Genomic DNA, 20,669 nt, shown 5'->3' with positions numbered 1-20,669 from the left:
ACAGAACAATTTTTTAATAACTTAAAATCCAAGGGGGTTTATCTCCATCTCTCTCTCATTAGGCCAGTGCTGAAAACACTAAATCCTTATTGTTTTGAACTATTTTGACTGATACATTCTTTCAATCCATCCATCCATCCATCCATCCATCCATCCATCCATCCATCCATCCATCCAACAGATTACACAGTGATTTTTGGTGGATGCCAGGGTCTAAAAATCAAAGCAGGGAACAAAGACAAAAATCTACTCTATACAGCAAATGGGAGGCTGGAGCAGGACTACCAAGAGTTTGACACCAGCTTGGGTTATGTAGTGAATTTCAGACCAAGGCACCCTGGGCCACAGGGTGAGGCCTTGTCTGAAAAACAAAACAAAACAAAACAAAAACAATCAATCAAACAAACCAACCAGGACCAGAAAGATTGCTTAGTGGGTAAAAGTAGCTGCTGCCATGCTTGATGACTTGAGTTTGATCCCAGGTAGAAGAAAAAACTGACTTGTGCAAGGTTCTTTGACCTCTACCATGTATGCTGTGGCACACTTGTACCTGTGTGTACACACACACACACACACACACACACACAACCAGTTCTCCTCTTTGGGAGCTGCTGTTCTGCTGGAGGGATTGAGAACAACATGCACTAAAAACCGCAGAGGATGGAGACAGCAGGGGAAGGGTCAGCGAACGCCTGGGGGTGCACCACAGTCTGGGTGGCCAGGCAGTCTCTGTGGAGTGGTGCTGAGGCTGAGACAGGCATGGGATCAGTGGGTAGGCAGGTACAGGAAGGAGGAAAGGCCAATGCAGGAAGAGCAGGGTGCACAGAGCTGAGGTCCTCAGGCTGGTGTGACAAGCCTCAGGAAGACCGTGGTGGCTGGAGCGGGAGGAGAGAGAGCAAGAGAGGGTCGGGTCAGGCGGGCTTTGGGTGCTGCTCAGGGGGCCAGGTAGGGAAGTGGGCAGGCGAGCAGCAGCATGGACAGCTCTGTCACTCTGGTGAGCCCTCTCATCAGGAGCCCCATGGACAAAGTGGGACAGGAGGAGGCATGAAGCGCAGGCTGATGGACCTGAAGAAGTCCAGGGGAGAGAGGACAGGGCTCTAACACCAGCACGGGAAGTAAGACTGAGGATGGGCTTTGTGAGTGCTTGCCGAACGGTGGACATGGCTGATCTCATTGTTTCTTCCTTCACATATGCAGGATGCTACCTTCAAATGGAGTGGTTCTTAGCTTTTATGGTCCTCCTCCTCCTCCTCCTCCTCCTCCTCTGTTTTTAAATTCCATATATATCTGTATGTAAGTATGTACACATGAGTGCAGGTGCTCATGGAGGCCAGAGGCCTCTCCCTTAAACTGGACTACAGGTGGTAGTGAGCCTCCCGGCTTGAATGCTGGGAACTGAATTTGGATTCTCTTTAGGAGCAGTATGCGCTCTTAACCTCTGAGCCGTCTCTCCAGCCCCTGGTCCCTCCCTGAAATGATGGCACACACAGAGGACTGATTCTCAAAGGCTTTAGAGACAACGCACCTGAGCAGATTAGGAAGAACCTACAGGAAGGCAGAGAGGAGGGAGGAGATGCTTGGAGACCCCTTCTGGGCCCAACCCCGCAAAATGCCGGTGAGCTGGCAGGAGGGACACAAAACACAAGTCGACCCCCAGGTCTGAGGCTGGGGGGCAGTCTTCAAAGGTCGGAGGTGGAGCCGCCTGTGACTCAGCATAAATCTCCAAAGGCCCGAGGCTCTGCTGACTGAGCTCTCTCACCATGAGGCCACTGCGAAATGTCACAGTGACCTAGTACTCTATCTCCATACTCAGGCCTTCTTCCCTGATTGCTCAAGGGTTGGAACATATGAGGAGTGTCCATCTTTCATGCTGGCTCACTGACTCTGTGGGTGGCAATGGTGCACACATGTTCTGTGTGGTGATGATGTTAGGGTGGTGATCGGAGGAGAGCACTTTGCGGGGAGTTGAGCAAGTGTGGGTTTTTCCCTCCTTTGTTGCCCAGGGCTACAGGGCTGCCTGGGCTTGCTTTATACAATGCCACCTGCCTATGTTCTAATCTTAAACACTTACCTCCCATACTATGCTTCCATTCACTCTTCTGCTTCTCTGCCAGGGCTCACTGTGACTCTACAGTTTTTATGGGTTATCATGCCACGCCTAGGAGGTTCCTTCAGGGTCTCCCAGTTAACTGTGTCCATGGCCTCTACCATCGCAGGCTGACTCTCTGCTCCACCATCTGAGTCCCAGGCAGGCCTGAGAGGGAGAAGAATGGGGCCTAGGAGAAGGCTGGCAAACTGTAGACAGTGAGGGCCTGTTACAGCTTGTATGATCTACTTCTTGAGTACTGGGACTTCAGGTGTGTGCCACCATGCCTGGTTTACATAGAATCTAATTCTATGAATCTAATTCTGTAGCCCTAGCTGACCTGGAACACACCATGTAAGCCAGAGCAGCCTTGAACTGTCAGCAATCCTGCTTCCGCCTCCCCAGTGCTGAGTTGACAGGCATGGACCTCTATACCCAGCTTCTAAATCCTTTCTATCCATCAGGATGAGCAACACAAAGTCTGGTAAGGAGGCTTTCTTAAGGAGACTTATACAGGAGTTTAAGATGCAGAAAGGTTCAATAAAAATTAGTGATCTCGCTTTCTTATGAATCAAGCTAGAAGGAAAGTGAAAGTGATAATATATTTGTATCATAAATGAACTTGGAAAACTGAAAGAAATAAAAAGAGAGCAAAGACTACAACTTTAAAGATACGAGAAAGCGGCCATCTGTGAATTCACTGTGAAATTCTTGTTGGCATCTTAGGCAGAGCAGGTCCCTGGAGAACACGGGTATTACACGTGCGCCTCCCCCGCCCCCAAGAGTCTGCTGTGTACTTGCTGCACATCACAAGGATCCTCCTAGGAAAAACTGTGGGTCACACGGTGAGAGGGCTGCCAGTCCTCACGACCTGGGGTTCGAGCCCAGGATCCACAGTAGAAGGAGAACTGACTCTTACAAGTTATCCTCTGTACACCCCACCCGCCCCTGCCATGCGCGAGCACACACAGACAACTAAATGTTAATAAAAAGGAAAGGCAACCTTCAATGGGAAAGGGATGACTCCACAGGGATCATTCACATGGAAGTGGTCTGCAGGTCGGCACTGGTGTGCAGAGCACTTCTGTACACCACTCGGAGCTCCCTCTTGGCGCTTCACTGAGAGGCCAGGTTGGTCCTGGCTGAACCTGCCTTGGAGTAACATAACTGCAAGACTGTGCAAAAACTAGCTCCTTCTGTCCATGCCAAGGAAAACACACACACCATAGCTGAGGTCTCCACAAGCTCGAATATTGCAGAAACCCTCCCTGTACAGACCAGTACAGTGCTTCAGAGAGTGGTCCTTGCCTGTGGATACAGTTACAATACTGGAGAGCTCTGTCCTCTCCTGTTCAGCTGTCCATATGGGGAACTTCTTTGCACAGCTGTGATTCCTGCCTCAGAATGGCATTCATGCTTCTCATCAGGGTGACTGGCCCAGAAACATCCTGCAATCCAGGCCGAAGTATTCTACATCCATAAACATAGTCCCTGTCCCAGATGGTCAGCTCACCCAGAAATATGTGACCTTGCCTCCATTCTAACTTGCTTCTCATCCCTTAGGCCAGCAGCCCATGTCCTCCCTCAAGAGGAGTTCCTTTTTGCTTCCCTAACACCGAGATGACCCCAGGCCAGGGCTGCAACGGTTGTAAAGTGAGTGAGTTTAGCACTACCCATCCAGACCTCTGTCCTTCTGCCTGACTCCTGTCTCTTGGGCTACTGTGGTTACGAAATAAGGAACAAAGGCACAGAAAGGCAAAATTCAACTTACACATATGAAAACTCATGTAGGAACAAAATGGCGGCTTAGTGATTCCTGGCTTATGTAACCATATAGATAATCAAGATCTGCCCTTATTTAAAACTTGACAATGCAACCAAGAAAGGATGCTGTATATTAAATTTCTACATTTGAAATCAACTTTCTCTAGGAGGTTCTAAGTAGAGTCCACAGAATATAGCTGGCAGATCAAATTTGGGAAGTGACCTGTTTTTCTTCATTTTATTGGAATCTAATTGCTCATTTGCCTATGGTTCTGGCAGATTTCCCCTTACAATGATAAGGCTGAGGAAGAGGCTGAATGGTTAGGCAAAACGTAAAATATTCACTCTACGGCATCTTAGAGCCAAGTTTGCCAATCCTGGTCCTGGAGCAGAAGGGAAGATGCAAGGTCAAGAACAAGGTACCTGTTGACTGGCAAGTGTTCCCTTGTGACGTGGCTGTTGTCACGATCTCCGCGGCTGCCTCTCTGACGGTTTGTTCCTCACTCTGCAGAAGGGTAAGGACACACCTCCAGAGAGAAAGCGTGTCCTGCAGTTCTGTAAAGAAAATCATGTCAGGAATTCATGTCATTCATGTCTACAGTGTCACTGACAAGCGTGTAGTAAGACTGCTTCAACCACATGTGGGAGGGACATTATGAAGAAGCCACAGCCATTCCTTTAGGGAGGGGGTGTTACTGTAAGACAGGAAAACCTGAGGATCAGACCCACACTGGAACAGAGAGGGTCCTGCTGGGGGAGCCTGGAAACATCTTTTTTTGTAGGAGGAAGGGCAGAGTCTCCAGAAGGTGCTGACTGGCCTACAAAGTTCTGGACAACTCTCTAAAGTGGCACAATTTATGCAACAAGAATGCTTTTTCACACGGTTAATCCCAGTACTCAGAAGGCGGGTAGATCTCTGTGAGATCAAGGCCAGCTTGGTCTACATACAGAGTTCCAGGACAGCCAGGGCTACATAATGAGACCCTGTATGGAGTGGGGGCTTGAGCTACATGGTGAGAACTTATCTCAAAAAACCAGAGTACTTTGCAGAAGTTAGTTTAGTGTGGTTTAGGAGACTACGAGAACTTTCCAATTCTGAAAAGCAAAGTATTAATCAATATCAGGTTTGGGGGCAAGAATCCAAAGTAGGGAAGGCCATGACAAAGGGCCCGTGTTACATGTCTCTGGGGCTTGTTTTCTGCTGCCACTGGCCCTTGGCACGGGTTCTGCTGGTTACCATATGGTACTGCTATGTACAAACAGGCGGAATCTGCTGTGAGCAGCATCGAGGGCCATGAGATCTAGAATATAGGTAAAGAGCAGTCACAAATGATGCTGGGTGACTGCAGGAAAACAGTGAAATGGACTCCAGGGACAGATTTTAGGAGGGTTTCATTAGAGTGCAATGGCAGAGCACCACCCAGCGGCCTCGAAAGGGGCAGTCTGAGCTGAGCTCCCCCCCCCCCCCCTTTGCCAACAGCACCTTCTGGAGTTTAGTTCTCCACTCCCAGATCAAGCTTTACATTTTACTCCTCCTTACAGACTCTATGCTTTTTTAATTTTTTGAGACAGGGTTTCCAGCAGCCCATGCTGCCTCAGATTCACTCTGTAGCCCGAGATGGCCTTGACCTCCTGAGACCCTCCTGCTTCCACCTCCCAAGGCTGTGATTCTGAGCATGTGCCGCCAAAGACTCCACCTTGAGTTTTCTCAGCACCAAGGTCATTGAACCTCTGAAACATTCCCCTCTTTAGTCCCTTTCAAGCTGTCCTCACGTCTCTGGCTGGCTGCTGCTCTTGATGAGCTGGCCACTGGAAATCGCTGATCCTCTTCCTTGTTTCTGGCATGCCATCCCTAGCATCAGCAGCTAACACAAACTAAGACTCAATTCCACACAAGAATTTCAGGTTGTCTTACACAAATTCTACTTGTTGTGAGTGACAGAGTAACCAAGGTTGTTCAGAAAAATGTGCTGCAAAATGGAACTGAGCTCACTGAGAATGCTTGACACAAAAGAAGAAACACACTGCCTTACAGAGAAGGTTTCACTGTGCTGTCTAGGCCAGTTTACCAGCGTCAGCCTCTCAGGTAGCTAGGACTGCAGGCACAGACCGCCGTGCCTGACCTAACCAAAGTATATTAGCCTCACTGCTCTGGGTTCAGTGATTAAATCATAACCACGGGAGGGCCGCTGGTGATGTCACTCAGAAGAAGAAGGGAAAGGATAGCAAGACAGAGGCTGCACAGGTCTCACTTAAACTTCAATGTCACCACCTCAAAACCGACTCTTCCCCTGACCTGGAAATCTGTCACCACAACAATACTGCAAGCTCCTTGGGGGCTAGACCCCTGCCTGATTCTTGGGGCCAAGCATGAAAGTAGTCAAGAGAAACAGGAAGTGACCACATGCAGAAGAGGACAGGATCTGGGCCAGAGCCTGGCTCTGTGGCCCTGGGTTTCCTTTAATTAAACCCTGTATTTACAAATCAAAATAAACTCCAAAGCAACACAATGAAAACATGAAATAACACCCCCGTGCTCTTCATCTTCTGAGGCTCTCCTCAGACTCCATTTCCTTCAGCATCGTTGGCACGAAGCTTCTCCCTAGGTACTGCTCTCTAGGTATGAGAGTGGAGAGAGGGGAGGAACCTAGTTCAGAAGCCAGCTCAGAGCTGCACATCCATTTGACTTTGGAACAGCGCCTTTCATATCCCAGGGTTGATTTCAAGTTCAGTTGAGTAGTGAAGGGAACCAGCAGCCCTGTGGGGACATCAGACAAAAGCCTGGAAGCCAGCCTGGCCCCTTCTTAACCTCAGCAGCACGGAGTCCTGGGGAGCACTTCCCTGTGTCATTTAAGGAAGTCCTGGCTTCCCGGAGGAGGAGAAGGCTGGGCTGAGTCTTGAAAGGCCAACAAGTCATCAGGCAGAGTTTGTTTATAGAGAGCTGGTCCCTGCTGATGACAAACAGGCCTGAGGAAGGAGTGGCAGATGATGAGGCAGGAGGATGGGCCAGGGATGAAACAGAAAAGCAGAAAGAGTGGAACAGAAAGGGCCCAGTGAGCCATGTTAAAGGATGTGTGGACTTAGTCTGGAGACCGTGGGAGCCCATTCAAGGCTCCGCAGCAGCGGAGCATGGTGGTGTACACTGTACTCCCAGGACTTGGGAGCCAAGACAGGGAACTTCTCAGGTTGCAGGTTCTCCTGGGCTACACAGGGACACTGTCTCAAATGGGAGTTTTTTACAATGGACTACCAAAAGGGTCACATTTACAGACAGGAAGCGCAATGCTCCTGGGTGCCCTGAACAAGTGCCCATGGGACGGCTTCAGTTCCGAAGACAGAAGGGAGAGAAGGCAAGCAGCTGTTGGTGACAGTCCCAAGAGGAACCAGGACAGACAATCCAGAAACACGCAAAAGTGTCCCACATGCCGCCTTTTACGGTGTCCCCTCCTTTAGGCTGGGCTCTCTGTCTCTTCCCGTGTTAGCCGAGGGGGGTGCAGTGGGCGCTCTGCTCAGCACACTTACCAAGAATGGGCCGGGGATTGGTGAGGAACAGGGGTGCGGTGCTTGTGAGGACTTCAGCAGCAGCCAGTCTAGACGTAGTAGGAAGATGGTCTCCACAGGACCAGACAACCAGCTGGACCCACTGCCTCAGCTCAGAGGCCATGGAATCCTTGTTCTGAGAACACAAAAGGAGCTCGTGAGTGATCTCCAACAGCGAAAGGAAGGCGGACTCCGGCCAGCTGTACCTGCAGCCCCAGGAGACAGCAGCAGCTCTACGCAAAGCCCCACTGTTTTTGATAACAAGAGCTTTATTGGTGCATAATTTACATTTTTCTTTTAAGACTTTAAGTGACACTTAAGACATGTACATGTCTGTGGCACATCCGTGATACTCTGACTTGTATGTGCTTTGTGTGACGTACAGGTCAGAGTAAACACATTCCCTTCTGCAGTCAACTTCAGAGCACTTCCCCAAGAGGACAAGTGCCACGCCTTTTCCTACCATGCTCCATCCCTGTCCCCTACCCCAATCCTTTACTCTCCAATTCTATTCTAATTGGGCATGCTATATAAACGGGGGCATATAACATGTAATCTTTTGTGAGTAGCTCCTTTTCACCCATTAAGGTTTTCTTTTCTTCTAGGCAGGGTCTCCTATAGCACAGGCTGGCCATGAACTCTTGACTCTTCAGCCTTCTACTTCTCAAGTGCTGGGGGATTCCAGGTGTATACCACCACATCCAGCAGATTAAGGTTTCTAAGCTTTATCTCTTCCTTTTCACGGCCAAATAATATTCTCCTCTGAGTTCTGGCACTTGGCTAATTTTTAGCTTTTGTACTCATTTCTCACTTCTCCTATAAAGGAGATTCTCATTCCACGTGACCTACTTCCTGGTATGCTTCGGTGATTTCTTCCCAAGGTCATGTTGAGCTCACACTGCTGCTGTGACATGTTATATGGGACAGTGCCCTCTGAGAGGTGAAGAGAGTAGGGTCCTCATGACATTAAAGGGTAAGTGCTGGTATCTCCAGGCTGGGCTAATCCTTACATGAGTAGCTCTGCTGCACAAGTGATTTCTTCTGTTTGTCTGTCTGCTCCCTTTCTCCATGCCTTCTCACCACATGCCACACTCTGCCATGTCTGAGGCAGAGGAGAGCCTCAGAACTGGGAGAAAGGAATGTCTTTTGCTTATGAAACCCACCACTAGAGAACCAGAGGGCAGTCTCCACGACACTTCACCAAGGAGCTGAACCTCTTTAGCGGTACCACATGAGCCTGCAGATTCCTCAGAGCTGCGGGGCAATGGCTCTATGGATCGAAACTGACGTTCTCAGCTGCTAATGGCAAAGGCCAGCTCCCTCGCCAGAGCTCTGGTAATGTGTTTCTCCACGTCGTTCTGTGGCGCTTTCTCTCCCTAGACAATGTTCCAACTTCACGGCATAATACTTCAAGTTCCAAACAGCTACCTATGGAGGCACTGGTGAGGAGCAGCTGAACCGGTTTCTCCGGCAGACTTGCTTCGGCTGTCTAGACTGCTGCCTTCGAACTCGGGGCTATTGTGTTTTGCTGTCGCTGTTTATTTCCTGAGACAGTTGTCTCTCTATGTAGCTGTGCTCACAACTGTGGTCCTTCTGCCTCGGCCTCAGGAGTGCTGGGGTTACAGGGGCAGGCATTGGGTTGGCTGTAGTGCTGGGGAGGTTTGGAACCCAGGGCCTGGTGCACGCTGGGCAAGTGCTTTTCTTTACTGAGCTATAGCCACAGACCTATTTCTCTTTTAAGCAAATCATGTCTTTTCCATATCTCTCCTACACTTCCAAACACTGTTTTCGTCTATTTATTTTAAAATTTTTGTATCTCCTAGTGGCCTGTGACCTAGGTTGGGTCCTCAGTTGTGCCTCTGAATGACAGAGCATGGAATCTGCTTGCTTGCTTGCTAATGCTAACACTGAGGTATTACCCTGGCCTAGCCTTGGGTAATCTGATTTTTGTTTCTTAAATTTTGTCTACTTATGAGTGCTCGATCTGCATGTATGTCTGCAGACCAGAAGAGGGCATCAGACTGCATTACAAATGGTTGTGAGCTGCCATGTGGGTGCTGGGACTTGAACTCAGGACCTCTGGAAGAGCAGCCAGTGCTCTTAACTGCTGAGCCATCTCTCCATCTCTCCAGGCCATCTGACCTTTAAAAACCTCCTCTCTCTAGTCTTCCTCAGTCCTCAAGCACTTCCTCCTTCCCCTTGGGTTTCTGAGTCCTGCCAGTGACTCGGCATTCTCTTTCTTCCATTAGTCTGCACTCTAAGGTGCTCATCTCAGCATCTCGGCATCTCTTGGTGATTATGCAGAATCCACCACCTTTGCCTCCACCAGCACAGTAAGGAAAGGTGTAATTGTACTGCAGATTGGTCACTGTCCGCTCACTACCTTGAGATGATGCTGCCTTTCTGTTTTTATAAGTCTACAGAAGTCCATGATGCATTCTTATTGCTCTCATCCACCTTTCTCATCTCTTCCATCTCTGTCCCCCTCCCTTCTTCCTTACTACACTTCTCCACACCATGTTTTGTTTTGTTTTATTTGTATTACCCTGGGATTGATTAGGATCATCTGTGTTGTGTGGCCTTGGTACTGAAGCTGCAGACTGCAGTCTGGTAGGTTCACTAGTGGTTACACAACTTAAGATGACTGCTCTCTCCGAGTCTATTGGTAGCCTATGATTCAAGGGGCAGAGTCCCTCCCCTATCCATGACTGACTGCTGGGAGGGCCTATGCTGTGCAGGCCTAGTGTAATAAGTAACACTGCTGCGTCCTGTCTAGAGGATGGCATGTCACTGCCCTTCTCCTGTCTTCCAGCTCTTCGATTCTCTCTGCCCCCTCTTCCGCAATGTTTCTGAACCTGGGCACCATGCCTCTGGAATACACTTAGGTATGTATCTGTCTCACGGCCTTTCCCAGGAGGCTTTTTTGCTTACTTTAATTCCACTTTACCCTCAAAGGGGACGTAGGACAGGTCGGGCCCACGTGAGACTCGGTTCAGATACAGCTCATTTACACAGCAGGCAGAGTATTCCAGCCTGTGCAACACATCGTCATCCTTAGCCCATCAAGTTGTACTCCAAGATATCCTTGACTTGACTGCTTAGTCCTCTTCAAACAGTCTAGCTACCGAAATGGGAGAAAGCAATGGACGTATGTGTGTCGGGGAGGGGAGACTTCACCCAGAGGCTCTAGTCAAAAACGGCGACAACGAGAGAGAAGAAGGCCCGTGTTCTGAGTCTCTGCAGGTGATTCCCAGAGTGAAACTTCAGGACAAGTGACGTTCCTGTTGAGTCGCTGTGACCCTGCCCCCTGGGACAGTTCCCTTTCACCACCACCCTCTGGGTAGGAACCCAGGCCTCGGGACAAGGACAGAGTCAGCCTCACCTCCTCACATGTCTGCACGTGGTAGGCAATCACTCTGGAGGCAAGTCTCAGAGCTACACTCTGGACTTCAGATCTGGAAAATGAAAGGAAATGAAAACTCTCAAATTCTCAACAGTTACCACACACATAAGTCAAGTTAAACACCAGAGATGACAGGGTCTCATGTAACCAAAGCTCGCCTCAATCTCACTACATAGGCAAGGCTGACCTTGAACTTCTGATCCACCTCTTTTGTGCTGGGATCACAGGAATGTGCTACCACATCAGCTTCTGTGGTGCTGGGAATCAAGTTCAGGGCTTTGCTGATGCTAGATAAGCACGCAACCAACTGAGCTATATTTAACATATTTTATGCACAAATGTTTATGTAAATAGCTTATTACCCTTGTAAATATTAACTCTTTACCTGATTGTACAAGTTCTTGTACCCTTTGGTTACTAGTGTGAGAACTGGACACTCTTCTATTACTGGAGTTTAGAACACAGCTCTTAGGCTGAGGCCGAGAAAGGAAGCCAGTCCCTGAGCCCTTAGGGAAGGACAGCGAGCAGGCTCCCTACATGATGACTTGAAGGGGCATTAGTCACAAGACTGCACAGAAGCCCTGGGGCAGACCTGTCCTTGGAAGCAAGATCCACAGTCCAGATGAGGAACTCCTTTGGGGAGAGGTGGACACAGCACTCTGTCTGGGGAAGCCACTCACTGGGGTTCATACGACAGAGAATCTTCAGGACCTGTGGGTCAAATCCAAGAAAACAAGATCAATAAACACACCGGGAAAAGTCTTGTGGTCCTAAATCAAGATTGTTTATAACAGTAAAGAGGGGAATCTATTTTCAAAGGGCCCCTAAATTCCACTGACTTCGTCTTCTTTTTTTTTTTTTTTTTTGGTTTTTCAAGACAGAGATTCTCTGTGTAGCTTTGGAGCCTTGTTCTGTAGATCAGGCTGGTCTCGAACTCACAGAGATCCGCCTGGCTCTGCCTCCCGAGTGCTGGGATTAAAGGTGTGCACCACCACCGCCCAGCTCCACTGACTTCCTCTGTACCATCTTTGAGGAACCGAGGCAGGGCAGAGCAACGACAAGCTTGAGGGTCCTTGGTGACCTGGTATCAGCGCCAGAAGCCTATGTGGTCTCACACATGCTAGACTGAGCCAGATTCCCTTCCCTTTTTCACTTTTTAATTTTGGGACAAAGTCTCACTAAGTACTCAGGCTAGCTTTGAACTCACTCTGTAGCCTAGACGGGCCCCAGCCTCCTAAATATCTGAGATGTCAAGCCTGGAAACCTCACTTTCATTTTGAGCAGGCTTTCCAGATAGCCATTTGCCTGTAATTAGGCATATCAGTCAGGATAACCTGAGATGTGTCACAGCTAATGGAGGCCAGAGGTGACATCAGTTGCTTTCCTTGACCCTTCTCCAGGTCTCTCACTGCACTTGGAACTTCCTGGTGTGTCTGGTCTAGCTAGCCAGCTTTCCCCAGGGATCCCATCTTCACCCTGAGTGCTAGCATTACAGGTAGGCTGCCATTTACATGGGTGCTGGAGATCTGAACTCTGGTCCTCAAGCTTGTGGGTGAGCACCGCCTACTGCGCTCTCTCTCCACCCCACAGCTAATTCTCCATGACCTTTTCTAAAGACAGAGTGGCTCGACCTACAACTGATAGATCTTTACGAGCAGTACCACTGGCCTCTTGGAGTTCTGCACATAAAGCCAAGCAACACAGAGGGCCCTGGTCTTAGGGATGCTAAGCTGCTGCCTGTTGCCCCAGAAAGCACAAGCCTGGCTTGCTTTCCTCGTTTGTATCTTCCTGGTGGTTTCCAAATAAATGTGGGACACAGAGGGGTGTCAGTGCAGCAGAGACCCTACCCGGCAGAAACATCCTGGGTGGGTTTCCTTCATCGCCAGCAGCAGGAACTCCTCTCTCATACTACACAGCAAGGGAGGTAGTCCCTTCTCTCCCAGTTCAGAGGACGTTGCCCTTTCCAGCAGGGTATCCAGGGTTAGCAAGCGTACTTCAGGAAAGGAAGACTCCAGAAGCCGAGAGAAGGAGAGAGGAATAGCAGCCGCCTGCCCTTCAGCCTCAGTCAGCGATGCCCACACTTCAGGGATGGCTAGTTTGGTAAGGCTCTGCAGGTACTGCGGCAGGCCTGGCACCTTGAAGGTCCAGGGGAACCCTGTAACCAGCTCTGATCCCAAGACGATTCCTCTCACATCTTCCCAGAGGCCAAGACTCTCCAGAGCTAGACAGCAAAAAAAGCAGGGAGAAAGAAGTCATGTTTTCACGTGGTTTTCTAGGAAAGGATACAGGAGAATGGGAGACATCACTGAAATGAACCCCTGCATCTCTTCTGGACCCTCAATGCAAATCAGTCACCTCTGCTCAGGAAAGCCTCAGAAGTGCCCAGGGCAAAAGTCCAAACTTCCTGTAGGACTTGGGTCCCTGTAAAGCACCAGAGGCTCTGGGGTGGATCCTGTAGTGACGTGAAGCTCATGAACGAGCAGACTTCGTTGTTAGTGTAACTAATTGTCACAGAGATTTTTCTCGAGCTCCACTCACTGTCCTAATTCTGCCCCCTGATGACAGCCCTGTAGGCATCTGTTCACCATTATTTTAGTCCCTCTGTTTGCTTCAGATGGGATTCCTCTTCCTGTTGCAGCGGAACTGCTACAGGCAGATCTCACCCTTCGTAACTTGGAGCATAGAATGGTCCTAACCCTGAATTAGCTATCCAGGACATTAACCTCCCTTGCTCTGGACACCAGGACACTGGCCTTACAGCTGGATCCTGATGCTGTCAGCGGAAGCCACGGCCTCCCTCCTCTTACATGATCACTGAGAGAGGAGCTGCCTTGTACCTGGAACTTAGGGCAACTTGTTTGCTTTGTTGGGTTTGATCTTATGAAATCATCTCTACCTGTTAAGTTTTATGTTCTGCTTTTCAGTTGTGGAGATTTTTAAAATGTAGTCTTAGTTCTGACTTAAAACCATTTTGTCTGCTTCCTATGTACTAAGCATTAGACGGAATAGGATCACTGTCCTTAAGGAGATGGTAGTCATTGTTAAGAAAAAGACATGTGCTGGGTGGTGGTGGCGCATGCCTTTAATCCCAGCACTCGGGAGGCAGAGCCAGGTGGATCTCTGTGAGTTCGAGGCCAGCCTGGGCTACCAAGTGAGTTCCAGGAAAAGGTGCAAAGCTACACAGAGAAGCCCTGTCTCGAAAAACCAAAAAAAAAAAAAAAAGAGACATGTATGGCCCATGATTCCCATATAACGGTGCAAACCAAGGGGAAAAGGCAAGAATGTGGTGGGCCCATCAAAGCCCAGGGAACCACCTGAACAAAGTGATCCCATGGGGAGTTACAGGTTGTCTGCTTCCCTAGAACACAGAATGTGAAGTGAGGAAGCACGGGAGGAGGTAAGGAAGGAAGATGGCCAGGATGTGAGGTCCTCCCAGGGCAGGCATAGAGACAGTTCAGCACCCTGGAACCTAACTTAGTTTTGGGTGACACACATTCCCTCTTGTAACAATGTACTTGGCAGCCTACTTTCTTAACCTGCATGTACTATGTACACTCCCCTTTCAACAACGTACCTAAAACCTCAGCTCCCCATCCCAATGAACTCCACCTGCATCAGGCTACACGCACTCCCATTTCTGAACAATAGCTTAAGTTTTCCAGTCCCTAGTGATAATCAAATTTAGACAGTTTCTATTCAAGTGTTCTGCCAGTGTATCCAGGAATGAAGAAGAGAAAGGCTGATTAGCCTTGAACTGGCTTTGGGTGTGTGTGAAGTAAGGCAGAACCATGTCTTCTAGTAAACTCTAGGGAGAACACCCTATTCCCCATTCTTATGCCTCTCACAATTCATGTACACATGATTAACATCGATGCATAATTGAGGAGACACGCTCATCAGGAAAAAGATGAATGTATGACCTAATCTGTCAACCAAAACAGAGAACCATCCAAACTATGGCCCTGAGTAACCAACTCTTCCTTCCCCTAGACTCCAGGGTGTGGCTTGAGGTCTTTCAGTGGTTCCCTTACCAACGCAGCCCGCTGTCAACCTTGACAGTGTCTCCCTCTCTAACCTGCACTACTGCTTTGCTCCAAGTAAACTTACTTGGCTTCTACTGCAAACTTTCGTGAGTCCCCATTTTCAATTCTTTGGCTAAGAGGCCAAGAACTGAGGCTGGAGAGATGGCTCAGTGGTCAAGAGCCATGGCTGCTCTTGAAGCAGACCTGGGTTCAGTTCCCAGCACCCACATGGCAGCTTACAATTGTGTTTAACCTCTGTAGACACCAGGCACCATGTGGTATACATACTGATATACATAAAATAAAAATAAATACATCCTAAGGGGGGAATGAGGCTCAGACTCTGATCACTGGTAAGAAGACCATGTAAAAGAATGTACATATTCTGTAGGTAAGAGAATGCCACTGGGGAGCTGGTGACCTATCTATTTTTTTTTTAAAAACTTTAATTTTATGTGTATGCATGGTTTTTTTTTTGGTTGTTTTGTTTTGTTTTTTTAAACTGGAGCTGAGGACCGGACCCAGGGCCTTGTGCTTGCTAGGCAAGCGCTCTACCACTGAGCTAAATTCCCAACCCGTATATGCATGTTTTGCCTGAATGTTTGTGTACCAACTGTGTGCAGTGCTTACAGAGGCCAGAAAAGGGCACTGGATCTCCTGGAAGTGGAGTTACAGATAATTGTGAGCCACCACATGGGTCCTCTGCAGGAGCAGCACTCTTGACTACAGAGACATCTCTCCAGTTCCTACCTATTGTTTCTTGAGAAAAGGTCTCAACTAGCCTTGAATTCACTGTTTACCCAAGGATGACCTTGAACTCCTTCTTGGTCTTCCTGCTCAAGCTGCCTAAGGTTCAGGCTGCCCTTTAGCTTGTGATCCTCCAGCCTCAACTTCCAAAGTGCTTGCAGGTACATGCTGCTACACCTGCCTGAGAGGTTAACAGTCAGGAGAACATGCTCACTGAAGTCTTTTTATTGTGGAGGGGGTAATATTACAGCTGGGAAATCAGGTGAAAGACCACTATGGTACCTCGTGCCTATAATCTCAGTACTCAGGAGGTACATTAGGAGTTCAAGGAAAGCCACTAACAAAGACCTCCTGTGGTGGCTTGAAAGAAAATGACCCCCAAAAGGAGTAGCACTGTTAGGAGGTGTGGCTTTGCTGGAGTGGGTGTGGCCTTGTTGGAGGAAGTGGCTCACTGTGGAGGCAGGCTTAGAGGTCTCATATATGCTCAAGCCATGCCCAGTGTTTCAGACCACTTCCTGTTGCCTGGAAGATGTAGAACTCTCAGCTACCTCTCCAGCACCATGTCTGCCTGTATGCTGCCATGTCCCACCATGATGATAATGGATTGAACCTCTGAAATTGTAAGCCACCCAATGAAATGTTTTCCTTTATAAGAGTTGCCGTGGTCATCTCTTCATAACAATAGAAACCCTACCTAAGAGAACCCACTCCCCCGTAGTCCAGGAGGGAACTGTAAGGCCTCAGAGAAAAAGGTTCTATGGTTTGAATGTTTCCACTCAAACCTCTGTTGAAGTGTGGTTACCAGTGGAATGGCATCTAGAGGTCCACTTTTGGTTTTGCTTTTTCAGACATGGTCTCTTTCTGCAACCCAAGCTGGCCTGGCATTCAGGGTATTCCTCCTGCTGTACCTCCCTGTGCTGGGATGACAGGTGTGCACTACCATGCCTGGATTAAGAGGGGAGCTTTCAGAGGTGATTAGGTCATGAGGACTATGAATTGGATCCTCTATTGTTCTTTTAGTTTTATGCATGCTCACTTGTCCTGTCATGTCATAGAGACGGGAACTTCTCCCCACCTCACACTCCCCACCCCACTCCCAGTTCTGGACTTCTAAGCCTCCAGTGCTCTAAGTTAAACAAACTTCCACCATCAGTTCTAATGCACCTAGGTTGTGGCATTCTTTTTTATAGCAGCAGACCATGGACTAAGACCGAATGGCTAGGGAAAAAGATGGCTTAAGGACTGAAGTGATAAAGAATCTGGGACTGACTTAGGGGAGAGTAAGGTCTCTCCCAGGACCCAGTTCTTCATACAACAACTCATCATCTGACAAAGTTCAGGTGGCTTCAGTTTCTCAGAATGCTGTAAGTATCACAACCAAACAGTTACTAACAACGTCGCTAAGCAGGCAGGAGACAGTTCTGCACTGAGTGTTTGTATACCTGCCTCCCACTCTACTCAGGTCTGAGCAGTTCCTCGCTGGTTCTAGTCAGCTGCAGTTATGTGCTGCTTTGAGGGTTTTGTCTACAAGAACATCAGGGGAATGTCATCCGGCACCTTGCTGAAATTCAGATGGTCTACCAACAGCATCTGCACAAGGTATCAGGAAGGTGAATGAGCTTCCCCTGGATGGCTTACCAGGGAGCATTCAGGATACAAAGCACTAAATATCTGACATCTCAATGTAGCTCAATAGACTCTGCTGACTTGTAGAGAACTATCATAAACAGGAGGGCGAGAGAGTAAGTTAATGCTTAGGAAATGCTTTGAACTTAAAAGATCCACATAAACTTATACTAATTCTAGAATTAAAACAAGGAATGTTTATACAACACGGGTTCTTTCAAAAAGATGCCAACCCTGGAAGGTATTCCAGTATGGTAAAGGGATGTGGTGGTTAGTGTGAACTTGCCACAACCTAGCATCACTGGGGAAGAGGCTCTTAATTGAAGAACTACATCAGGTTGGCCTGTGGGCATGTCTGTGGGAGATGGCCTGGGTCTGTGGCACCATTTCAGTGGCTGGGCCCTGAACTGTGTAAGAGCAAACAAAGCTCGCTGAAGAAACAGTAGCAAGTAGGCAGCGTGGCTGGGCCCGAGTCTCTGCTCTTGGATGGGGACTCAAGAAAGTTCCTGCCTTGACTTCTCTGTAACCTGGAATTATAAACCAAAATAACCCCTTTCTTCCCTACCATGTTTTGGGTTTGGATGTTTTATCACAGTAACGGGAATGAAACTAGAGCAGGCCACACGACCATTGGCCACGTGTAACGCCTCTCTGTGGTGATATTTTAACTGTGCTGAAATGTGATTTTATTTGTATGTCAATAAACAAAGTTTGCCTGGAGATCAGAGGTCACATAGCGAGGTCACATAGCAAGCCATAAGCAGTAGTCCGGTGGTGGTAGCACATGCCCTTAATCACATGGCAGGCAGAGTCTCTGTGTGGTCAAGGACATACAGAGACAAGCCTTTAATCCCAGTACCAACCATAGAGACCTGGAGGTCTATATAGACAGGCAGTGACGAAGAAGTCATGTGGCTGGGCTTAGAGCCAATGAGAAAGCAGAACAGAAAGGCAATAAAAACACAAATCAGACAGGAAGAAGCTCTCTCTCTGGGGAAGCGAGGGCGGCGAGGTGGTAAGGTAAGGTAGTTGTTGCTCTCTGATCTCTTTGGCTATTTCCTCTGTATTTGGCTCTGTGTTTCTTATTTACTAAGAATGTTTAGAATTTCGTCTCCACCTCTCCTCCTGACTAACATCTGAGCTTCACTGCAGGAGGCCAGCATCTGTTACAGAGACCAGGAAGCCCCTGGAGCTGGGATCCTCAGCCATTCCCACTGTTAAGATCCCACTCCCAGTGTGGTGCAGTGGAGAAGGCCTCCATCTCTATGGTCTTTGGGTGCCATTTCCTACCCTCTCCATCCATTGCACTGTAAGGACAACATTTCACTGGAGAGAAGTCAGGAACATGGCTCGAGATCTGCTTCTAAGAAGGGTTTGGAGAGATGGCTTAGAGGGCAAGAGCATTTGGTGCTCACGCAGAGGACCTAGGCTTGGCTTCTAGCACCTACAAACACCTACAAATACGGTGGTTCACAACATCTGTGCCGTAAGTTCCAGGGACCCAACACCTCCTCTGACCTCCAGGGCACCAGGCACAGATGTGGGACAAATACATGCATGCAGGAAAAATACTCTTACACATGAAATAATAAATCTTAAAAAAATATCATCAAGAGCCAAGCTGGTGGTACATGCTTATTATCCCAACAGGCTGAAGACCGAGGCAGAAGAACAGCAAGTTCCAGGCTGGCCTGGGCTACAAAGGAAGACCTTAGTTCAGAAAACCATACCAAAACAATAAAACTCAAATGTAACTAAAACCCACACTGCTTGGATCATTTTGTATAAGTTTTTGGAGGAACCTACTATCTGTAGGGGATGTTCCAGGTAGAGTGTTGGTCTCCTGGACTCTAGAGTGGGACATCCAGAACCAGCTTGCTTCCTCTGGGGTCTTGCTAAGTTCTAGGACTAGGGGAGGGGCATGTTCAAGAAAGTCCCTGGGGTAGAGACACCCTAGTCTTCCTTGCCAGTGGAGTTGATGCTCTGAGTACTCTGGGACACAGGATGATTCAGACTTGACAAGGAGAACAATCTATTATAGAAGAGCCTTAAGACAAAAGGGGAATAAAAGCCATGCACACAATATTGAAAAGGCAACTGTGAAAATTTCAAATGTCAACCACTCAGACACACATCCAAGGCTTTGAGCTGGCACTCCCCAACTATGACCTGCTGGAGCGTGTGAAGGCACTGGTCCTCTGGAGCCATGGCTGCAGGCTCTCCATGACTCCATCTGGGCAACAGCAGGATATCAGAGAGGAGTTTCTGTGAGGGTCCAGTATTGGTGGTGTAGCAGAAGCCAGAGGCCCTGAATCTGACCAACAACACATTACACCATGAACATTTCCAAGTGAAGCTAGTAAGGCTGTGTGGACAAAGGGCATACTGCACGATACACTGCAGCTCCCACCGCCATAAGGATGAATGAAGAGGGGAAGGAGGGCAGGAAAGATGGAGGAGTGAAGTGTTTTGGTTGTTTTTCTGGTTTTTGAGACAGAGTTTCCTCTGCATAACAACTCTGGCTGTCTTGGAACTTGCTCTGTAGACCAGACTGTGTTTGTTTTTAAATTAACATTCTTATTTGTATTTTTTTTTTTTTAAAGATTTATTTATTTATTATGTATACAGCATATATGACTGCAGGCCAGAAGAGGGCACCAGATCTCACTACAGGTGGTTGTGAGCCACCATGTGGTTGCTGGGAATTGAACTCAGGACCTCTGGAAGAGCAGTCAGTGCTCTTAACCTCTGAGCCATCTCTCCAGCCCCCTCTTATTTGTATTTTTATTATTCTTTTTTAGTTTTCCTTGGGGCGGGGGGGACCACAACAAGGTTGGAGGCAGATATGGAGGGACTGGGAGATGAGTGGGATTGGGGTGCCTGGTGTGAAATTCCCAAAGAGTCAATAAAAAATTGTTAATAAAAAAACCCTCAAATGTCTACTGCCTAAAATTGCCAGTGAATCACAGAGGTCAGTTGTTGAGTATTTATGTATCAGGTACTGTTTTGTTATTATAAAATATTATATACCTATTATTTAACATTATGAATAAGAATGGCTTTTAAAATAGACACTGTTGGGTGTTTCTCTACCCATTTAACTACTCACGAATAAGGCAGGCTCTACTATTATTATTCCTTTTTCACAGATGAGTCAAGTGAGAGGTTAAACTATTTGCCCAAGTCACCAATGAAACAATAGGTTAGTCTTATGTCAACTTGACACAAACTAGAGTCACTGGAAAGGAGGGACCACAACTGAGAAAATGCCTTCACAAGGTCTGGCTGTAAGACATTTTCTTAATTAGTAATTGATGGGTGAGGGCCCACCCATTGGGGGTGGTGCCATGCCTGGGTTGGTGGTTCTGGAAGAAAGCAGGCTGAGCAAGCCATGAGGAGCAAGCCAGTAGGCAGCACTCCTTCATGGCCTCTGCATCAGCCCCTGCCTCCAGGTTCCTGCCCTGACTTCCTTCAATGCTGA

General features: G+C 48.2%; 1 protein-coding gene across 3 annotated transcripts in view; it reads right to left on the bottom strand.

Annotated features, from left to right (window-relative positions):
* Window positions 1–20,669, bottom strand: part of Thada (THADA armadillo repeat containing) — a 300,981-nt gene that overhangs the window by 31,698 nt on the left and 248,614 nt on the right. Inside the window, exons 32-36 of one of the 3 annotated variants that reach the window (XM_059248542.1) lie at window positions 12,641–13,014; window positions 11,386–11,504; window positions 10,773–10,845; window positions 7,373–7,526; window positions 4,274–4,405 (exon numbers count right to left, since the gene is read on the bottom strand). In XM_059248542.1, the coding sequence (XP_059104525.1) occupies window positions 4,274–4,405; window positions 7,373–7,526; window positions 10,773–10,845; window positions 11,386–11,504; window positions 12,641–13,014 (852 nt within the window). The other 2 variants (XM_059248543.1, XM_059248544.1) reach the window with 2 other exon arrangements.

This window comes from Peromyscus eremicus, chromosome 22, assembly GCF_949786415.1.
Source record: "Peromyscus eremicus chromosome 22, PerEre_H2_v1, whole genome shotgun sequence".
NCBI classification, from domain to species: domain Eukaryota; kingdom Metazoa; phylum Chordata; class Mammalia; order Rodentia; family Cricetidae; genus Peromyscus; species Peromyscus eremicus.
Note: the sequence above shows the minus strand (reverse complement) of the source record. Positions and strands in the feature narration are given on the sequence as shown.